At 37.9% G+C, this 17,462-nt stretch overlaps 2 protein-coding genes across 4 annotated transcripts in view; one reads left to right on the forward strand and one right to left on the reverse strand.

Annotated features, from left to right (window-relative positions):
* Window positions 1-2: 2 nt before the first annotated feature.
* On the reverse strand, window positions 3-10,441 carry GTPBP6 (GTP binding protein 6 (putative)). The gene is made up of 10 exons (XM_057368123.1): window positions 10,090-10,441; window positions 8,151-8,288; window positions 7,656-7,726; window positions 6,070-6,200; window positions 5,302-5,372; window positions 4,705-4,863; window positions 3,167-3,375; window positions 1,675-1,823; window positions 1,212-1,364; window positions 3-913 (listed from the first exon to the last, which is right to left on the reverse strand). Exons 1-10 carry the CDS (start codon window positions 10,424-10,426, stop codon window positions 772-774), a joined length of 1,560 nt encoding a protein of 519 aa, XP_057224106.1. The 5' UTR covers window positions 10,427-10,441; the 3' UTR covers window positions 3-771.
* A 68-nt stretch (window positions 10,442-10,509) lies between these two features.
* LOC130574735 (cohesin subunit SA-2-like) overlaps window positions 10,510-17,462 on the forward strand; it is a 58,308-nt gene continuing 51,355 nt past the window's right edge. For 2 of the 3 annotated variants that reach the window (XM_057368117.1, XM_057368122.1), the window contains exons 1-5: window positions 10,510-10,628; window positions 10,735-10,903; window positions 15,203-15,287; window positions 15,902-16,048; window positions 17,168-17,264. In XM_057368117.1, the coding sequence (XP_057224100.1) occupies window positions 10,860-10,903; window positions 15,203-15,287; window positions 15,902-16,048; window positions 17,168-17,264 (373 nt within the window). In that variant the 5' untranslated portion in view covers window positions 10,510-10,628; window positions 10,735-10,859. Of the gene's footprint in view, window positions 10,629-10,734; window positions 10,904-14,483; window positions 14,660-15,202; window positions 15,288-15,901; window positions 16,049-17,167; window positions 17,265-17,462 lie in introns of those variants that run through there. The other variant, XM_057368118.1, reaches the window with a different exon arrangement.

Raw genomic sequence — 17,462 nt, forward strand, 5'->3', positions numbered from 1 at the left:
CCTTTCTGTGATACTGTTTTATTGGTTCCCAGTAGTAATTCATAACTCCAGTAATGGATCCATCATGGTTGTGGGTTTTTTTCTCTTTTGTTTTCCTCCATGAAAAGTTTTGCTGTACTTTAAAAGTTTTCTCCAAGAACTGACACACAATAGATATTGTGGATAAATTACTATGCAATTACTATTACTAGGTAAGAAAACCGTATGGGTAAAAGATGTTCACAGCCAACTTTATTTAATGCCTTAATTATGATTATTTTTCTTCACTGCAGTAAGACATGGTAGTTATTTTACTTACAGTCGTGTGTTCTGCTTGAATACATATTTGTCTTCATTATTTATATACAACCAACAACATTTTGTTCACTAACTTCCATTTTCCAAAGAACACCTGAAATAAGTGTAATAAATATTATTTTATTTTGAAAAAGGCGGTAAAAAGCTTTATCTATTTGRTGTAAGAAACTTGGTACTTTTCTGAAGGTTAAGTCAGATGACATTCTATATGTTTAAGGTTCACAGCTTATAGCCAACAACAGGTTTAATGTAAAAAATTTAGTGCTGTCCTGGTATTTGCTGACAAAATTAAGCTCAAAGCTCTTATTGTTTCCACACAGAAGTTTTCTGAAAGAGCGTCCATYTCTAAAATGTGCCAAAAACATCAACTGGAGAAGAAAAATAAACTATTCAGCTGTGAGACTAACAGGTCRTTCACTTCATTTCACATCCTCTTGAGGAGATGAGTTTCTTTTCCTAGAACAGGATGTATTTTCATGACATGCAAATCTTACTGTTRGGAAAGAGGTTTTTGTATCTGCCAAAAGCAGAACTGCTGATGATCACCTTCACCCTGGCTGTGCCATCTTCAGGCTCGACTTCTACTTCCTGAACTGTTGCTTCTTTATGGAGCCAACTGTAAATGTAAAAGCATATTAGCATCTTAAAGGTATGACACACTGCACAAAATGTGATCTTTGGTTTAGGTCAAAAGGTTTCTATCTACATAACACTTGAAAAGATGAAGTCCTTCACTTCACTTCTCCAGTGTATCTTATGGGGCTATKTTTTGTCAATAGGTCAGAAAACTTTGATAATCATCTGTCTTATTCTTAACGTGGATTAAAATCAGTAYGATATGATTTGAAAAGTTTAAAACATGCATGATTGTTTCATATTTTTCCAAGTCCTTCATACAATTCAAAATTATTTACCTTAGCTGAGGTCCCTCTAAGTTGATGTCAACTGTYAAAATCTTCTTCCCAGTAGCTGTCAGTATTTTTTTCTCTATTTCTTGTTTCAGTTCTTCTAAACCATGCCCATGCAGAGCAGAAATAGCTAAAGCATTTTCTTCAGTGGGTTSATACCTGAAAGAAAATTAATTGCTAGCACATTTTTTCATGAAGATTAGGTTGTGAAAATATTCCAAGCACGAACAGTTTAACTAAGTTACTTTATACTGGCATGTTCTACAGAGGCCACTTCTTGTATGGCTCAAGTGATTTCTTTTGTAATTAAAAGATAATTAATTCTTTTTCAGACCATAGTTAGWTATGTAAAAGATTGAGAAAAACTATTATGTATATTCTGAAGTGTAAGATCTCTTTTCTAGACTAAGAATTGAAAAGCTTCCAGGACATAAGAAATGTTTAAGTACACTTAGCATCTCTTGCTTACCTTTCTATCAAATCCACTTTGTTATGAACTTCTACCATTGAGTCCAGTAAATGGCTGGGAAGATTAAGATTCCTCAGAACTGACAGAACAGTTGCTTTCTGGAGGTTTGTTTCTGGATGAGTAATATCCCTCACGTGAACTATCAGATCCTAGCAAGGATCAATATACAACAGTTGTAGAGATTTTATACCATTTTTGTATTGCTAATTCATGTAAAATACTTTCCTATCCATTTGACAATACRTTGGCAGATTAGCACTGTAAAATTRACTATAAAAATARTATTAAATCAACTCTGTTTTTTARACCATGACGGAAGCAAATCTGTTGCAGCTTAGTCTTCCACCTCCAGTGGGTACAAATTGCCTCCAACAAACCTGAAGCAAATGTTGTCAACCAAGCTAGTTGCAGAATTAGATTTCAAAACAGTCTTTTTTTTTCAAAGGCAAAGCTTTGTAACGAGGCTTCAAAAACACTGGAGATTAAAAACAGTGATCTCTAAAAAGCTTTTAGAAGAGTAATGGCTGCAAAACTGTTTCAAAAACATAGGGAAAAGCCCCCATGTAACTTGTAATTCTATTTTTACATTCAAAATATAGAAGATTATCCTTATGCTTAGCTCCCAGCATACTATTACTGGTGCTTCACTTAAAAAGCTTTATACAACAGTTACCAGTCTCAAGTATATACATGTTTGCCATGATAAAAACCAAGCAACCAAACTCAACATTTGCATTCAGGCTGTTTCATCATCTTAGCTCAAGACATYGCTTTAAACTTTTGAAAATTAATTAGAAGTAAATTTCTTGCCTTTTATTTAACACTTTGGAATAAGTGACAAACAGGATTGTTTCAGCCAGCTTTTGAAAGCCCAGCTATTATGTGGTGAAGTCTAATCTTCAGCAGCATTCTGGCATCTACCACYGAATTTCATTAGCTTTCAAGATACAGGCTTTTTGTTTAAATGTCTGTGTGTATGTACAAAGCTTTACACTTTGCTATAACACAGGAAAATAACTTTAATGAGAAAATAATTGGAAAAGTACATTTATATTTATTACATGTTCCTGCATTACATCACAATCACCCACTTGTAGTCCTACAGGAAACCTTAAGTTAAAACCAGATCATTTCAGAGGCTTTATTTAATTTTTAACTCCYGGGAAAGCTATCCTGACTCACTTAGGTCCACTGTTCAGATATTTAATCAGAAAAACCTGATTTATCTGGTTTAAGTATCATGGAGAAGGCCACATATAGTCCAAACAAGCCCTTTCTGAAATCTCTTCATWTCTGTATGTTCTGCATAATTAAARGATCAGAAAATTTGTTTGTTTTAAYATAYTTACATTGCTATCTTAGGACATTACTATAGTCTGGCAGATACTTTGCTAAGAACAGCATGTCAATTAACTTCCCTTATTCTGAAGGSGTGAGGATTATCTCAAAGGAAATTAATTTGACTTTTCAATTTTTGTAGTTGACTACTTACTGAATAAGCCACTTCTTCTAGTGTAGCTGAAAAGGATTCAACCAGATTATGTGGAAGATCAGTCAGAAACCCAATGGTGTCAACATAAATAACTGCCATATGCGAGGGCAGATAGCCACCATGGGCTGTAATATCCAGAGTGGCAAACAGCTGATCTCTGGGTTGAAGTCCAGCTTCCCCAGTCAAGGCTTTGATCAAAGTAGTTTTTCCTAATTCAATAAAAAAAGACAAGATTTTAATGCCTTGCTCCAAGTAAAATTTAACTTGCAAGGCTCAGGTGAAATATGTGATGCAATACATATTTTCACATCCAATTTAGTCTTTTCATTGTAGCTTGTGATCAGTTATCAACATACTGTTAGGAAATCCAAATGCAGTCTTACATTTAATGACTTGGAATTGGGTTTAAGGTCACATATGTAATCACATACTGATATCTACAGCTGTGCTATGAAATCACAAGATGATCAGAGACTGATCTGACCTGCAAAGTGACCTACCCACGTCTCTCACCTGTAAGACTCTCTGAAGAGCACTGCAATGACAGCATTAGGAAGCATGCACTTACACACTCCTCAGCACTTCTGTTGTCAAATAAAACAATTTACTTGCTAAATTAAAAAAAAATAAATAGAAGCACTATTAATATATACCATATTAGGCTGAGGCCTTTATTGGTCATTTCCTCATGAATATAATAATAGAAACATTTATTTGACTCAATAAATATTTCACATAGTTAAAGTGTTCAGACTAATTAAAGTATTTCAATTATGTGTATACAAAACTGTTATATATATAGAAAGAGAGCTGAATCTTCAGTTTTAAAAATATGGAAGTATGACATTTAAGAAAAACATACAGTATAATCCAAAACTTCGAGTATAAAAGTGATGACAAAATTAGTGCAAGCTAAGTTTGTTTTCTTAAAGAAGTTGAATAAGAAAATGGAATTGTCTTACAGTGATGCAGACTGAAAAAACTGTCTTGTCCAAAGTCTATTTATGCCTTGTGTAAGCTAAAAAAACCAAACCAAACCAAAGCAGAAAAAACCCTTTAGCTTTATTTAGWTTCTCCTAGGAACATATCTCACTATGCTACACATAATCCATGAGATGCTACAGTGCTCCTTAAGCAGGTTTCTCAGATGAATAGCCAATTCTAAATTGTCTTCCTATGCCTCAAGTCTTCATGGTGATCTAAACAACCATGTACTTTCCTGTAGCCATTCTGATCAAGCAGTAGTGATTCACATAAAGGGACATTAACAGTGCAGTCTTGTGCACTGTATAAAATCTTTATGACACAATAGGTGCTAATCATTTCTCTAATACATGTCTTCAAGACTGAAAAAATACAAGCAGCCTAATTTGCTTTCATAACTATATCCTAACTGACAAATATTCATTACACAATTAAAAAAACTAATTAAAATACGAAGCCTATTCACACACAAATGAGATTCTGGCTAGAGTTTCTAATTAAAAATTAGACTGTATAAGCTCATTTGTGTTACGATTTCAGGAGGTTTTSCTTACCACAATTGGTATAGCCCATTACTGAGACCATCGGGAACTCGCATTTTCTGCGCTGAGTTCTAAGTAAACCCCTTTTTCTCCTTAGTTTCTGAAGGGCATTCCTAATTTTAAGTTCTCTTTCTTTCAAGACACGATTCTGTGTTTCTAGGAAAGTTTCACCTGAAAAATAAAAGTGAGTGATTAGCAGAAAGAATAGTTTACAAGAGAAACKGTAAAGCAAGTGATGTATTTGGAAATCAAGTGAGTTAGCACTAGGGCTTGTGAAATTTTTTTWAAAAAGCAACTAAAGCTACATATTCTTGCCTAAGAGAGCAAATAAGTTATTATAAAACATATGCTAACTCTAAAATATCCATGTACATTTCTGAAAAATCCCTGTGGCAGCAAWTAGTCTGCCCTTGGCCACTCACTGAGCCAGTACAGACCAAAACTTTATTATTTAACTTCCTTTCCAGTATATTTTTSTACATTTGTTTAATTAGATGCAGAACACCATTTTTTCTCCTGTCCTCCTCCAAATAAAATAAAATGCAACTAAATTTGTTTAAAGGCTATGGAGAAATAATCCTCTAATTCATGAGAATATTTAGACTTTACCTGAGCCCATGATRTATCTTGAACCACCTCTCTGCTGATCTCGCTGAGACACCTCATTTTTCAGATTTGACCTGGCAGCAGAGTGACAGTTAATTAGAAGCAATCTTTTTTTAATCTGTTTATACTAAAATGCCTAAAAATTATGAAGCAGTAGTGATATTCTGATAGTACAAATAGAGCCACTAAATGACTGAGTTTGTAAATAAMAACTGCTCATGGCAAGAAGCCTGGAGAAAAAAATCCARATTTTCCTGGCTCAACTGTAGYTTGAAAAASCATACAAYTCTCTTGGTAAATTCTAATTGCTAKTCTCAAATATCAGAAAGCCAGAGGTAGCACTGACATATCCAAACAATTCACACCAACTGCCATACACATGTTTCTATGCCACATAATGCAGAAACATGGAAAATTTAAATTAACCTTCCTTGTTTATAGCTTTCCTGTTTAAACCCAGCCATTTTATATATGGCATACACATATCCAATTCCTACATATTCTTGCAATCCATCTTCTGTCTTAGAAAGAACTGGGACCTTTTCATGAGTAATACATTTTGTAAGATTATTGAACACATTCTGGGTTTGCCTGTCAGCAGGGCGGAAGCTTAAAGCAATGACATTATAGCAAATATTTCTACGCTCTAATCAATCACTGAGCACTCTATGTATCTTCTCCTTACAGTGAGTATTGCTGGTTTTTGTTACTGTAAAGAAGGAGTCATAAAACATGTAGATATGAATATGTGATTTGCACAGCTCAAAGTACCTGAGAAGTGGAATTTCAGCCAATGCTACCTGCAGTTTTGCTTCTTTTGTCCGGGCATTACAACGAAAAATGTGAAGTACCACAGTGTATCTGTCAAGGACTTTCACGCCCCAGGCATCTTCTAGTTCTTTCTTTAGCCATGTAAGACAAAATAACCATGATGTCTGATTGGTCCCCCAGAGCATCACTAGATCAATTCCKACACAGCAAGTATGGTTAGTAAGTTCATGGACACTTGAACTCAGAGGATCCCAGAATTCCATTTCAATGGATGGGCAATCATTATGAGCATGCAAAGTCAAAATTTGATTGACTACGAAGAAAAGTGTTAAAGAGAGTTTAAAAAGTACACCTTTATGTCTAGACCCATAAAATCTAGCAAGAATCCTTCCAGTGCCCTTTATGGATTCTTGTCTTACAGCGTATCTCAGAATCAAGAATGTCAGTGGTTAAATTCTTGTAAAAAATAGTTATGAAATTCTGGAATGGAAATGGATAGGGATAACATAGGAAAAGAAGAAGTACACAAACAAACAAGAGAGGAACGCAGGAAAATGATTTAATAGCAAGCTTTCAATGAAATACTTAATAAGACCCCAAACAACCCAAACCCCCCACYCTTGCTCTATTTCATCAAAAGACACTTAAAGTATGCAGTAGTTCCCCTATGCCATCTCTAAAATCCACAATGCTTGTTGTATATATGTTCTCAAACACTTTCTTGAATCAGCCTTGTTTAATTGTTCTTAAGATCCTAATTTGTGAAAAGAAAAAAAAATTCAGCAAATCTAGCACTAAAAGACCTCATACTATAAAATAAAGGAGTTTCCTAAAAACTAGGAAATTGAAATGAAACATTTTCAATTTCTGTTGAAACCAGCAAATGGAAACACTGGAGATAGCCATCTATTAGAGGTATTTGTCATCTCTTCATTTTATAATCAGGGAAAGCATTAAAAACTACTAGCAAAGCATTAATGTTTGCTTGCAGAGTTTGCATACACTTTACACCCCACATGATACTGTACATACAAAAACCAAAAAAAAAGTATTTATTTCAGTTTGTCTAAGAGTATCTGTAGTTCATGTACCAGTTGTTTTACTGCCAGTGTTAAAATACTGAAGTATGCTGCACCCCATGAATTTACACCTCATATTCAAAACACAATTCAGTGTCCACAGAATAGGGAAATAAATATGCTAACATAAGTACACACACTGGAGCACATAGCTAATGTAGAAAAACATTGACATTTTTCACAACAAAAGCTGTGTTTACAGCACCATTTTGTAAAAAGCACCTTTACTTACTATTCCAACATTTAAAAAGGGGCGAATGGCAAACGTAGGAGCAGAGTCTGTAATAAATTACACTAAGCTGCTGGAACATTTAATGCACAAGAGCTAGAAATATACACATAACTGGACAAATGCAATAGGAATTAAGATTCCTTCCAACAAAACTCAGTCCGGGTGCCTTCATATGATACCATCTGCAAATTCAGAGTCTTAACTGACCACTTCTCATAACATCAATAGCTTCCAAACAATAGTGATGCAAAGAATATGATTTTATGTTTAATTACCTTTGTTAGTGAAGATATTCTTTCCACATTCAAGAAGACAGCTGTCAGTTGGGGCATTTTTTTAATCTTTTCTAAAAGATGGATAATGATTGCAAAACACAGTGTAAAATGTCAATTCTCTTTTTAAAATGCCCAGACTACAAACCATTCTGCACTGAGCAGAATGCTCATAAAACATCAAATGGCACCATATTCTTTGTTCATAAAGCAGTTGTAATTGCTAATTTAGTCTGTGCCAAGAAGAARCATCAGCTTTACTTGTGTCAATCACATAAACTTACAGACTAAGTTGCCTCACACCTTTTCAGTGAGCAGGGATTATGTCTATTCTGTGTTGCTTTTGTAACCTTAAAAGTTCTTTAAAGTCTGTCAGCAAACCTGCATAAGGGATAAACAAAATTCTCCCTCCCTTCAGCGTTCACACTTAGCCTTAAGTGGTTTGGCTGCAAGTCTTCCACTTAAAGAGTGAGGCATTGCTGAAAGATCTGTCCTTACCTGTCAAAACCTGAAAGTTTCCTTTGCCAAAAACAAACTTCTTGTCGGGGTTTTTTGTAGGAATAATTATTTTATCCAAAACTGTCCAGTTCTGAAGAGTATCTACAAGAGCAACAGCTTCGGCAATCTGTAATTCAGCTTCAGGAACACAACAGTAATAGAAAAAAGAAATAAAGATTAAAATGTGCCATCACAATTTTGCTCAGATCTCCAATAACTACAGTATATGCATGAACATAGAAGGACTAAGCTACACTGACATTCTACTAGGGTATTTCTTTTTATCACAGCACAAGAAACAAAGTGTCTTACCTCTAATCAGAATAATCAAACAGTTAGATGCAATTTGATAACACAAAGCATCTGTCTGCCAGTATAAAAGATTTCTGTGGTTGTTGATGTAGAAGATTTTTAATTGTATTGTCAGGAAAGAAATCACCAAGCCTTTTTCCTCTACAAGTGAAATGAATAACTAGCTGGAAAATCTGTTATTTCAGATGAGCGCAAAGCCACACAATGAATACTTTGGTGTTTTGCAGCAATATTTGAGGAATTMCTAAAATGGCATATCCTGCGACTTCACAGCCACTTATTCATAAGGGACCCAAACTGGTTTGTGACTTGCTAAAACCAGCAGATTCCAATCCTGTATTCTGGTTCACCAGCTACTTTTGAGTTTTTAACATTTACGTTGCAAAGCAATGATTTGTAAGGACTTTGTGAAATCATGAAGACTACACAGGGATATAAGCTCAGCAGATGTAGCACTGATTTGTCAAACTTTTCCTCTTCAGAACAAATTTGCCAATCTTCTCTAGATAGCAAGACATAATTATATAGGTAATAGCTTACATTAGTACAAAATGTATTTTTAAAGATAATATTGATGCACTTTCTCCTCATATTGTTAATATTTCTTGTGAAATACACARATTTCCTGTGGTATCAGTGGCATTTCAACAATCATTCTAAGTTATTTGGACTTCAGGCTTAGTCTGGAGGGCCTAAACGAATGGAAAGGGACCACTGCTATTCTTCTGTATGGTCAGACAGGAAGGTGACACCACRTTTCACTTATTTTTCAGTAGAAAATGAAGTGCTTACATTGAATCTGAAAAGGATACAAACTTTATTCTGCAATGTGACAATTTGTTATAATTAGCAGCACTATTAAAACTAAACAAGATTTAGGTTCATCATATAGTAAATTGGAATAGAAGAATAAGCATCATACATTAACTGTCTCTTGCCATCCAGAAGGACTTGGACAGCCTTAAGAAATGGGCCCACGAGGTTCAACAAGGATGAGTGCAAGGTCCTGCATTTGGATTAGGGCAACCTCCCAGTATATTGTAASAGGCTGGGGGATGGACAGATGSAAAGCAGCCCTGCTGAGAAGGACGTGGGGGTGTTGGTGGATGAGAGGCTGGACATGACCCAGCACTGCATGGCTACAGCTCAGAAATCCAACTGTGTCCTGGGATGCATCAAAAGCAACATGGTCAGCAGGGTAATGGAGAGGATTCTGCCTGCCTGCTCTGCTCTGCTGAAACCCCACCTGCAGTGCTGCATCCAGCTCTGAGGTCCCCAGCACAAGACAGACTGCTAAAACGCTGTCAAAAAAAGGAAAGAACAACCTAGACCTTTTACCCAAGCTTGTACTTCGCAAAAGGACCTCGCGCGTTTCACTGCTGTAATAATATGGGGTCCACCTCACCCTACCGCCACTAGGCACAGAATCMATCAGGTTGGAAARGACCTCTGAGATGCTCGAGTCCAGCCTATGATAACAGCCAYGGCACTGAGTGCTACCGTCAGCCTTTGCCTTAACACGTGCAGGGACGGTGACTCCATCACCTCCCARGGCAGTCCATCCCAAATCCCSTGGATGTAWTCATTCCTAGYGCTCTGGAGCCGCCCGTCCCCCGCAGCCCCGCACCCGTGGTGAGCGGCGACTTCTTCGGGCCCCACTTGACCGCGGGGTGCACGATGGCAACGCGCTGCGCGCCGGGCCCCGGGGCCAGCGGAGACGGGCCCAGCAGCTCCTCCAGCTCCGCCTCATCCTCCTTCTCTTCTTCTTCTCCATCCCCGCCGGAGCCCGCCGCCCGGCTCCACGGCTCTCCGCCGCCCGTGCCCGGCGGGCGCAGGGGGGCCCGGAGCGGAGCGGCGGCGCTGAGCGGGCGGGCGGGCAGCGGGCAGCTCCGAGGCGCGCCCACAGCCGCCGCCGCCCGCCGCCAGCGAAGCAGCAGCGACCACGACAGGCGGCCGGCCCTCATCGGCACCGCCGGGCCCGGGGCGGCGGGGCGGGACCTTCCCCGGCCGCGTCTTTCCGGGCGCTGCGGAAGCGCCCCCGCCCGCTCATGTGACAGCGCTGCCCGCCCCTGACGGGCCCAGCCGCGGCCGTGATTGACGCCACCACAGAGCCGAGCCCGGGCCCGCCGCGCCGGCCAGCGCCCGTGACGGATAGCGGCACTGTCGGTAGGTTTCATTTCTTTATGTTTCATCCTGTTCTGCGTCCGGGGGGTGAGGTGTTTCTACCTCGCTTTGCCTGGGATTAAGTCTCTTTGTGTGCGTTTCTTGACAGTTTTCGGCCGCTGTTCTGCCCGCAAAAGCCGAAGGGTTGATAAGTTTTCAACGCGCCCGATTTTGGTGAAGTTTCCTGAGAAGGTCGTGTCAGCTTGTTTGTGCTGCTGAAATAATGTAGCGGAAATGATAGCCGAGCCCAACGCAGCCAGCAACCTTCCCAGTCAAAAGTAAGACCTCGCACAGGTTGCATGTGAAATCTGTTGGTAAATTAGGGTGCTGTCCCTTGGGTTTATGCCTTGCAGGTACCGCKGCAATCTACATTGTGGCATCTTGGGGGGAGGGATTTGCTGGGCATTGTGCATTGTTACTAATATCTTAATTTTATTTCCTTTTATGTACTGTTTAGCATCTTCTTAATGTATTGCTTTATGCTGTTTGACAGGGACCTTGGCCTTGCAAGCTTTTCTCGCCATAGTGCAAATGAATCTACCTTAAAAACATAAGGGTAGATTAATTATCAGTGCATATGTTCCCTTCAGTGGAGAATTTGGGGATGCTAAGGGATAAAAGTGCTAAGTGCTCTGTAGGCTCCCTGTAGGCATTGATGGGGGTGTTGCTTCTATGTATTTTATATTGTTTCTATCAGGGATCCATCAAATCATCTCCCTTTTGTATAATGTGTTTTTCAGTCATCAGTTGAGATGATCTAAAATATTCATATCGTTGTTTACACAATGGTAATTAGAAATTCTACTAGAATAAATATAAGTAAATAAAARGTAAAGTTAAAACATTTCAGCATCTATTGTTGGGTTTCAAGGAGTGAAGCTTCTTAGATGTCCAGTGTAGTGCACTTTGAACTCATTGCAGCCTAGTYTTTGCTGATCCTGTTAGGTTCTGGGCAAGTTTGCTCCACTTATTTTGCTTCATTGTGCTCTAATCAAAGTTGAGAGTTGTTGCCCATGATGACATGTATAGCTTCCCATATGTCCTCTCCACTGTTTCACCTGAAACCAGCCTTTTAGCTTCAGAAGTGTTAGGAAGGCACATGGAAGTTGCTTAGTGGAGCTTCTTACGTTTCTTCTAAAAGGTGAATCAGTTATTTTGAAATTTATAATTTTGAAAATCTACAGGTAGTATTCTTTCAGTAACAGAGATTAATTGTTCCTTTTATACAGCCAAAGGAATACATTACCTCTTTGGTAAAGTTTTCTCTTTAAGTGTGAGTCACCAAATCGGATCTAAATGTTTATTAAGATAAGAAAACTGAATTCAGAAATTATCTCARTAGTATTGTGTCTGAGGATTAGATGTGGAACTTGGTTTCCTTTATGCTTCAGGTATTTTATCAGTAATACTTCAAGTGTTAGTGAAAGCACCATATTGTGACAGGAACACAGGGTAAAAATGAGTCTTGCAGCCATATGTAACAGAGTATATAAAGGTGGAAATACAAATGACATTCTGCTTATGCTTTCTTACTGGTTGCTGATGGAAGCAAACTGAATGGCTAAGAGCTGTTTCTTCCAGTTCATGAGGCWGTGAATGTATGCATGCAGAAGTGTTCAACATGGTGTAGAATAACATGGGGTGGAAAAAAACATGCAGCTAGTTCAAAATTTATCAAACCTACCATTGCACTTCTGTAGTTGAAAGGATGTTAAATGGAGCTATGTATAGGGATCACTGCAGAAGTGATCCCCATGTCTTCCTCAACTAAGTGCAGTAGTTCTTGTTTTGCTCGAGAAGATAAGAAAATGTCTTAATTCTTTTAACAGTTTCTTCAACAGAAACATAGTTGTGCAAATAAAAACTCTATTTAAATATTTAATTGCTCAGTGGTTTCATGGGGTTGAGTTTCTAGGTGCCRGTCCTACAAATGTTTGTACCTGCCTTATGTAAATCTTACTGGAAATACCAATATTAAAAGCTAAAAAAAAAAAGAAGAGAAAGGTGAAACATGAGTATTATACTATCTGGATTTAAAAAATCCTCCACTTTTGTGTAAGTTGTCTGTGTTGCCCAGTGCTTCCTGTGGCATAGCTATGATAGTGCTGTGGTGCACTAGTAACTAAAACAGTTTAGAAAGTAAATGTCATGTTAGTATTAGTATTATCATTATTTAATGCTTAGTTAAATTTGTTGAGCATTCAGCTGCATGTGTGACAGTTACTCTAACAGGTTTCACCCCGGCTGTTTTATTTGGCATTGGTAGCCCAACGTGAAAGAACTATAGATCTGTGGTCTTCCCACTCTTGAAAGTTTTGCTGAGCTTTGGTARCACTGTTCCACATGCCAGGCATTTCCTTACTTTGTTGGGTCCCTTTTCCTACAAGARAATTTTGTCTGGTGTAAGAAACTAAGCAAGTACCACAAGGCCAGTAGAGTAGAGTAGAGATAACAAGTAGAGTGTTGTCCTTCAAAAGATGTTCTTGGGAARGAGAGGCATGAGTTAAACCTTCAAAGATGTTCTAGACAGAGATACTAAAAGCAGTACGTGATCAGACAAGTCCTTGATGGAACTGTCCTGCAGCAGTTCTGATTTTTTAATTATTTAAATGTTTTAAATCAACTTGGACTCAGTTATAATTGAGATAATCAAATGCAACACATTTATTTTCATTATGGGATGGAGTAAGTTGCTAAATAGTACTTGTAAACAATTTTAGAAAAATGTTTTGAAGGTGTGTTGAGTGTTACGTTGMGGTACAGTGCAGAAACTGGTAACCCATATTACGATGTTGGCTGGCACCTGAGTTGTAGTTTCAGTGAAACAGTGCAAGTAGGAACCTGTTAGTCCAGCCCTACAGTATTACATTCTGCTTTGAAATCAAGAGTGAAAGGATTTAATCATGTAAGAGAAACATGTCCTTGACAAACATGTTTGGATTCTTTTTGGTTTTGTGGTCTGTAGAAGATTCTGGGAAGAGCCAGTTGGATTCAGAAAAGCAATACATAGTGCTGTCCCTTGTTATTTGTTCTTTTCAGCTAGGAAGTCTCTGGTGGCACTTGAGATATTTAATCTCAGTGGCTTGCAATTTTAAATCAAAGAAGACATTTGAAAACTTTTGAATGGTTGCTTGTAGAATGCTGACTCATGGAAACTATAGTTTATCCCACTCTCCTTATGCAGAAGTCCGGACAGCTCGTATAAGGATTGGTACATTCTGAAATATYTCTTTGCTTCCATCTATCAAACACTGTGGCATGTTTTGAACTTTTCTATAACAAGTAATTAATGGAATTTAACTTTCATGGGACTTTTCTCTGTAGGGAAGGTAAGCATTTGGATAATTGTATTTCGAAGTTTTACATTTTTTKGTGCAATTTTATATTGATACAGAAYTTTTATAGGAGTCTTGGAAGCCTCATTCTGCATCACKTCTTGAAGTGTCTCAATAGATCAAAAAAGTAAACAGAGATGTTTAAATAAAAAATTCTGTCTGCTCTCACCAACAAAGTAACATCAGGACCTTGGTCCTGCAGTTGTTGCTACTCAGTCTCAGAAATTGCTTTGCAAAACGACCTTGGGAAGAAGAGCAATAAGGATGCTTATCTGGCATTGATAAACCTGAGTGGAACTGACTGCATCTGTGGTGCAGTTAATTCTCCATGTGTGTTAGCCAGCACTGGATACTAGAGAGTAGACTGTGGTATTATTTTCCATTTGTAAAGTGGTCACTTGTGCTAGTACACTCTCTTGTTGTAGTAATATCATGAAAATAGAAGTAATTGTACACTCTCATATTTACTTTCTTTTTGTGCCTTCTTGTAGCACAAGTCATCTGGCTTCATATCCTGGCCACTGTAGTTTAAAAGGAGGCCATTGCAGCCAGCTTCCAGTACTGGACCTGCTGCACAAGTGGGATCCAGCTCGTCTACTCAAACATGACCTTTGRCAAAGCACTTTGTTAGCATTGGGAATGATGAAAAATGGCATGGTTTCATTGCAGATAAATGTATGGCTTCCGATCTCACAGAAGGTGCATCTTTCTTTATAAAATTATTCTTCCATGATATTAGCAATGACCAGAAAATGAAGTTTTTTATGTGTCTTTTTTTCTTTAGCATGTTTTATTAACAAAGTAAAACAATTTCTTCCTSTCTTTTTAAAGTGTATACCCATCAAATGTTACCACCTTGTTTAGCGTAGGGCAGAGTGAATGCATACTTATTTTATTGGGTCATAGTGCAAAGCTCTTAAGTCAACAAAGGCTACATTAAGTCAACATCAGCTTTCTGTTTAATTTACTTTATACTTCTTGGCACCTTTGATAGCTTTGTTAGTTTTCTAATTATCTGCATAGCTTACAGAAAAGCCAATAGTCTAAAAAAGGCCCCAAATTTCTGTTGTACTTTTAAAGTTAGCTGTTTGGTTTTTGACCAGACAGAAGTGGTGACAAAACATCACCACTTCCAAACAACTAAATAAAAATACTAAATTACATGTATTTGCTTTTATTTTCTTCTGAAGTGTGTAGTTCTGTGTACTCTGCTAACCCCTTCATATGTTTGTTACACTTTAGAGAGAATGCTGTCCATGATGAGACTGTGCCTGAGTCTGCTGCGCAGAATGGCAGCTGTGTGAGAAATGGCAACCTGAAAACACCAGTAAGTCAGTTTTAAAGAGTTTAAAAGTTCTAATTCTTTTGAATTGWGGAGTTTGTGTCTCATTCACTTGTTAGAAAATTGAGTATTACCTACAACAATCACAGTGCCTCTAAAAGCTAGTCACTGGATACAGCTTGACCTTCAAATTCTCTTGGTAGCAGAGCCTCAATGCTGGCTTTTGAATAGTTGGTTCATTTCAGCACGTKCTTTTCCTTTGCTGTGCTTTGTGTGCAGCTGATGTTAATTTTCAGGTAGAGAGTTTAACCTGTGGGTGAAAAGATGTGGAAGAGCTTCTGTGCTTGCTTTCTATTCTTCAGAAATGACATCTGTACTGAAAACTGCCTTCTGGGTAGTGTGCAACTGTACAGAAGCTTCTTTCCTGTTATACCTCCCTATGCTTATGATTCATTGTTGAGAGAAAAAATTCAAACTGGTGAATCCTTTCTTTCACCCCCTTTTAGTATGGTCATGTTTGGTAAGGATTTGTTGGGGCATAAAACTGAGCAGCCTGGGGAAATGATTACAAGAGCAAAATAAATTTGTAMCTGTGTGTACAAGCCTGAATGTCTCTTGTGTGTTGTGTTTTCTCACATACTTTGCTTGACTCTTTTCAGAGAGAGAAGCGGAAGGTCCGAGAACAGTGTGAAAACATAAGGAGAAATTCTACCAGTGGCAGAAGAGTGAGCCAGCTGCAGAGTGGCGAAGTGGTTGAGGCAGTTACCTTGTTTGAAGTGGTTAGCATGGGGAAGCAGGCCATGCAGGTATTCCTAGCACTGAGTTCTGAAAGAACTTGATGGAGGGCAGATGGATAAACAGTGGTCATTTCCATTATTCATACTGTGGAATATTTAAATTTTGGCTTGGGTGGGGAAGAAACATGTTTGGTTGTAAAACTGTTACRAATGTGGCTCTTGGAAAGAACATCTTGCAACTTCAAGAAATTAGTGAAAAGGTAGCTGTTGTATTTTTAAAAAGAGGAAGGAAATTGTACCGAAACCAGTCTTACTAAAGCAATGCCTGAACATATGAAAAGATAATTATTTAAAATGCGGAAGAAGTTCATCAGTAGCAGATTTTAGTTGTCCAGCATTGTGCAAATCAGGCTTTTCTTTTTTCTTTTTTTTTTGTTTTATTCTTTTTCATCCCTGTGTGCCTTTTGGTGTTTTCTTTTACCATCATTCCAATGCAATTTGCCAGCAGCTTGCATAATAGCCAGATTCCCTGTGCATCTGTATAGCTGGCAACTTTCTTCAATGTGAGGAAGCTCAGCTCTCCATATTCCGTGAGCATGTATTATCTTTGTGTAAGTGTATGAAAGTCTGGAGCCCCAAATATTTTTATACAGTTACACGTACTATCCTACAAATGAAATTCGGTGGATTTTTTTTTTGGCTTATGTGTACTATGTTTTAAACCTACTGCACAAATCAAGTGCTAGAGAAGAAAAGAACTTCCAGGGAAAATTGCTAGTATAATTAAATACTAATTATTAGATGGTTCAGAGGCTAAATGTGTGTGTGGATTTTTTGTTGTTTTTGTTTATTTGTTTGTTTTAAARTTGTTACCTCAGTGCTAGCAAGAACTCAGGAGTACAACTTTTTAAAAAAAAATTATATTACACTTACTAAAACTGTGGTTATTATCCCTGTAGCAGGAAGCAAAGTATCTGTGAAAGGCAACATTGTCTAAAGCAGTTTMGGACTTGAGAGAGTGTTTTAGAGCTATTAGATATGGAACAGAATTGCTTGGAGTTTATTCTTGTTTTTGTAATTTAATGGGGGTGGAACAATGTTAGTTTTTGTCTTTATTATGRTATCCTCAGTGGAGTGCAGCAAACCGTATTCATCTCCTGACTAATGAGCTTCTTTAATCTGTTCTAGTCTGTAGTAGTTGACTGGGTTGAAGCTTATAAACAAGACAGGGATGTGGCACTTCTAGATCTCATCAACTTCTTCATTCAGTGCTCAGGCTGTCAAGGTAATTTACCCTCTTCATAGCCCTTTTCACTTTCTGTGGGTAAGAGTAGTCTGAAATGTGCTTTCTGAAATGGAATTTTTCTCTCCAGTAAATGATGTACTTACAATCTGCACTGTTCATTAAGACAAACTCCAGATGGGCAGACGAAGTAGRAAAGAATGACTCTGTGCTTGCAGCATTCCAGCTCTGAGACTTGTA

The sequence above is a fragment of the Malurus melanocephalus genome, unplaced genomic scaffold, assembly GCF_030028575.1.
Source record: "Malurus melanocephalus ecotype Western Australia unplaced genomic scaffold, MMel_1.1 scaffold_88, whole genome shotgun sequence".
Taxonomy (NCBI): domain Eukaryota; kingdom Metazoa; phylum Chordata; class Aves; order Passeriformes; family Maluridae; genus Malurus; species Malurus melanocephalus.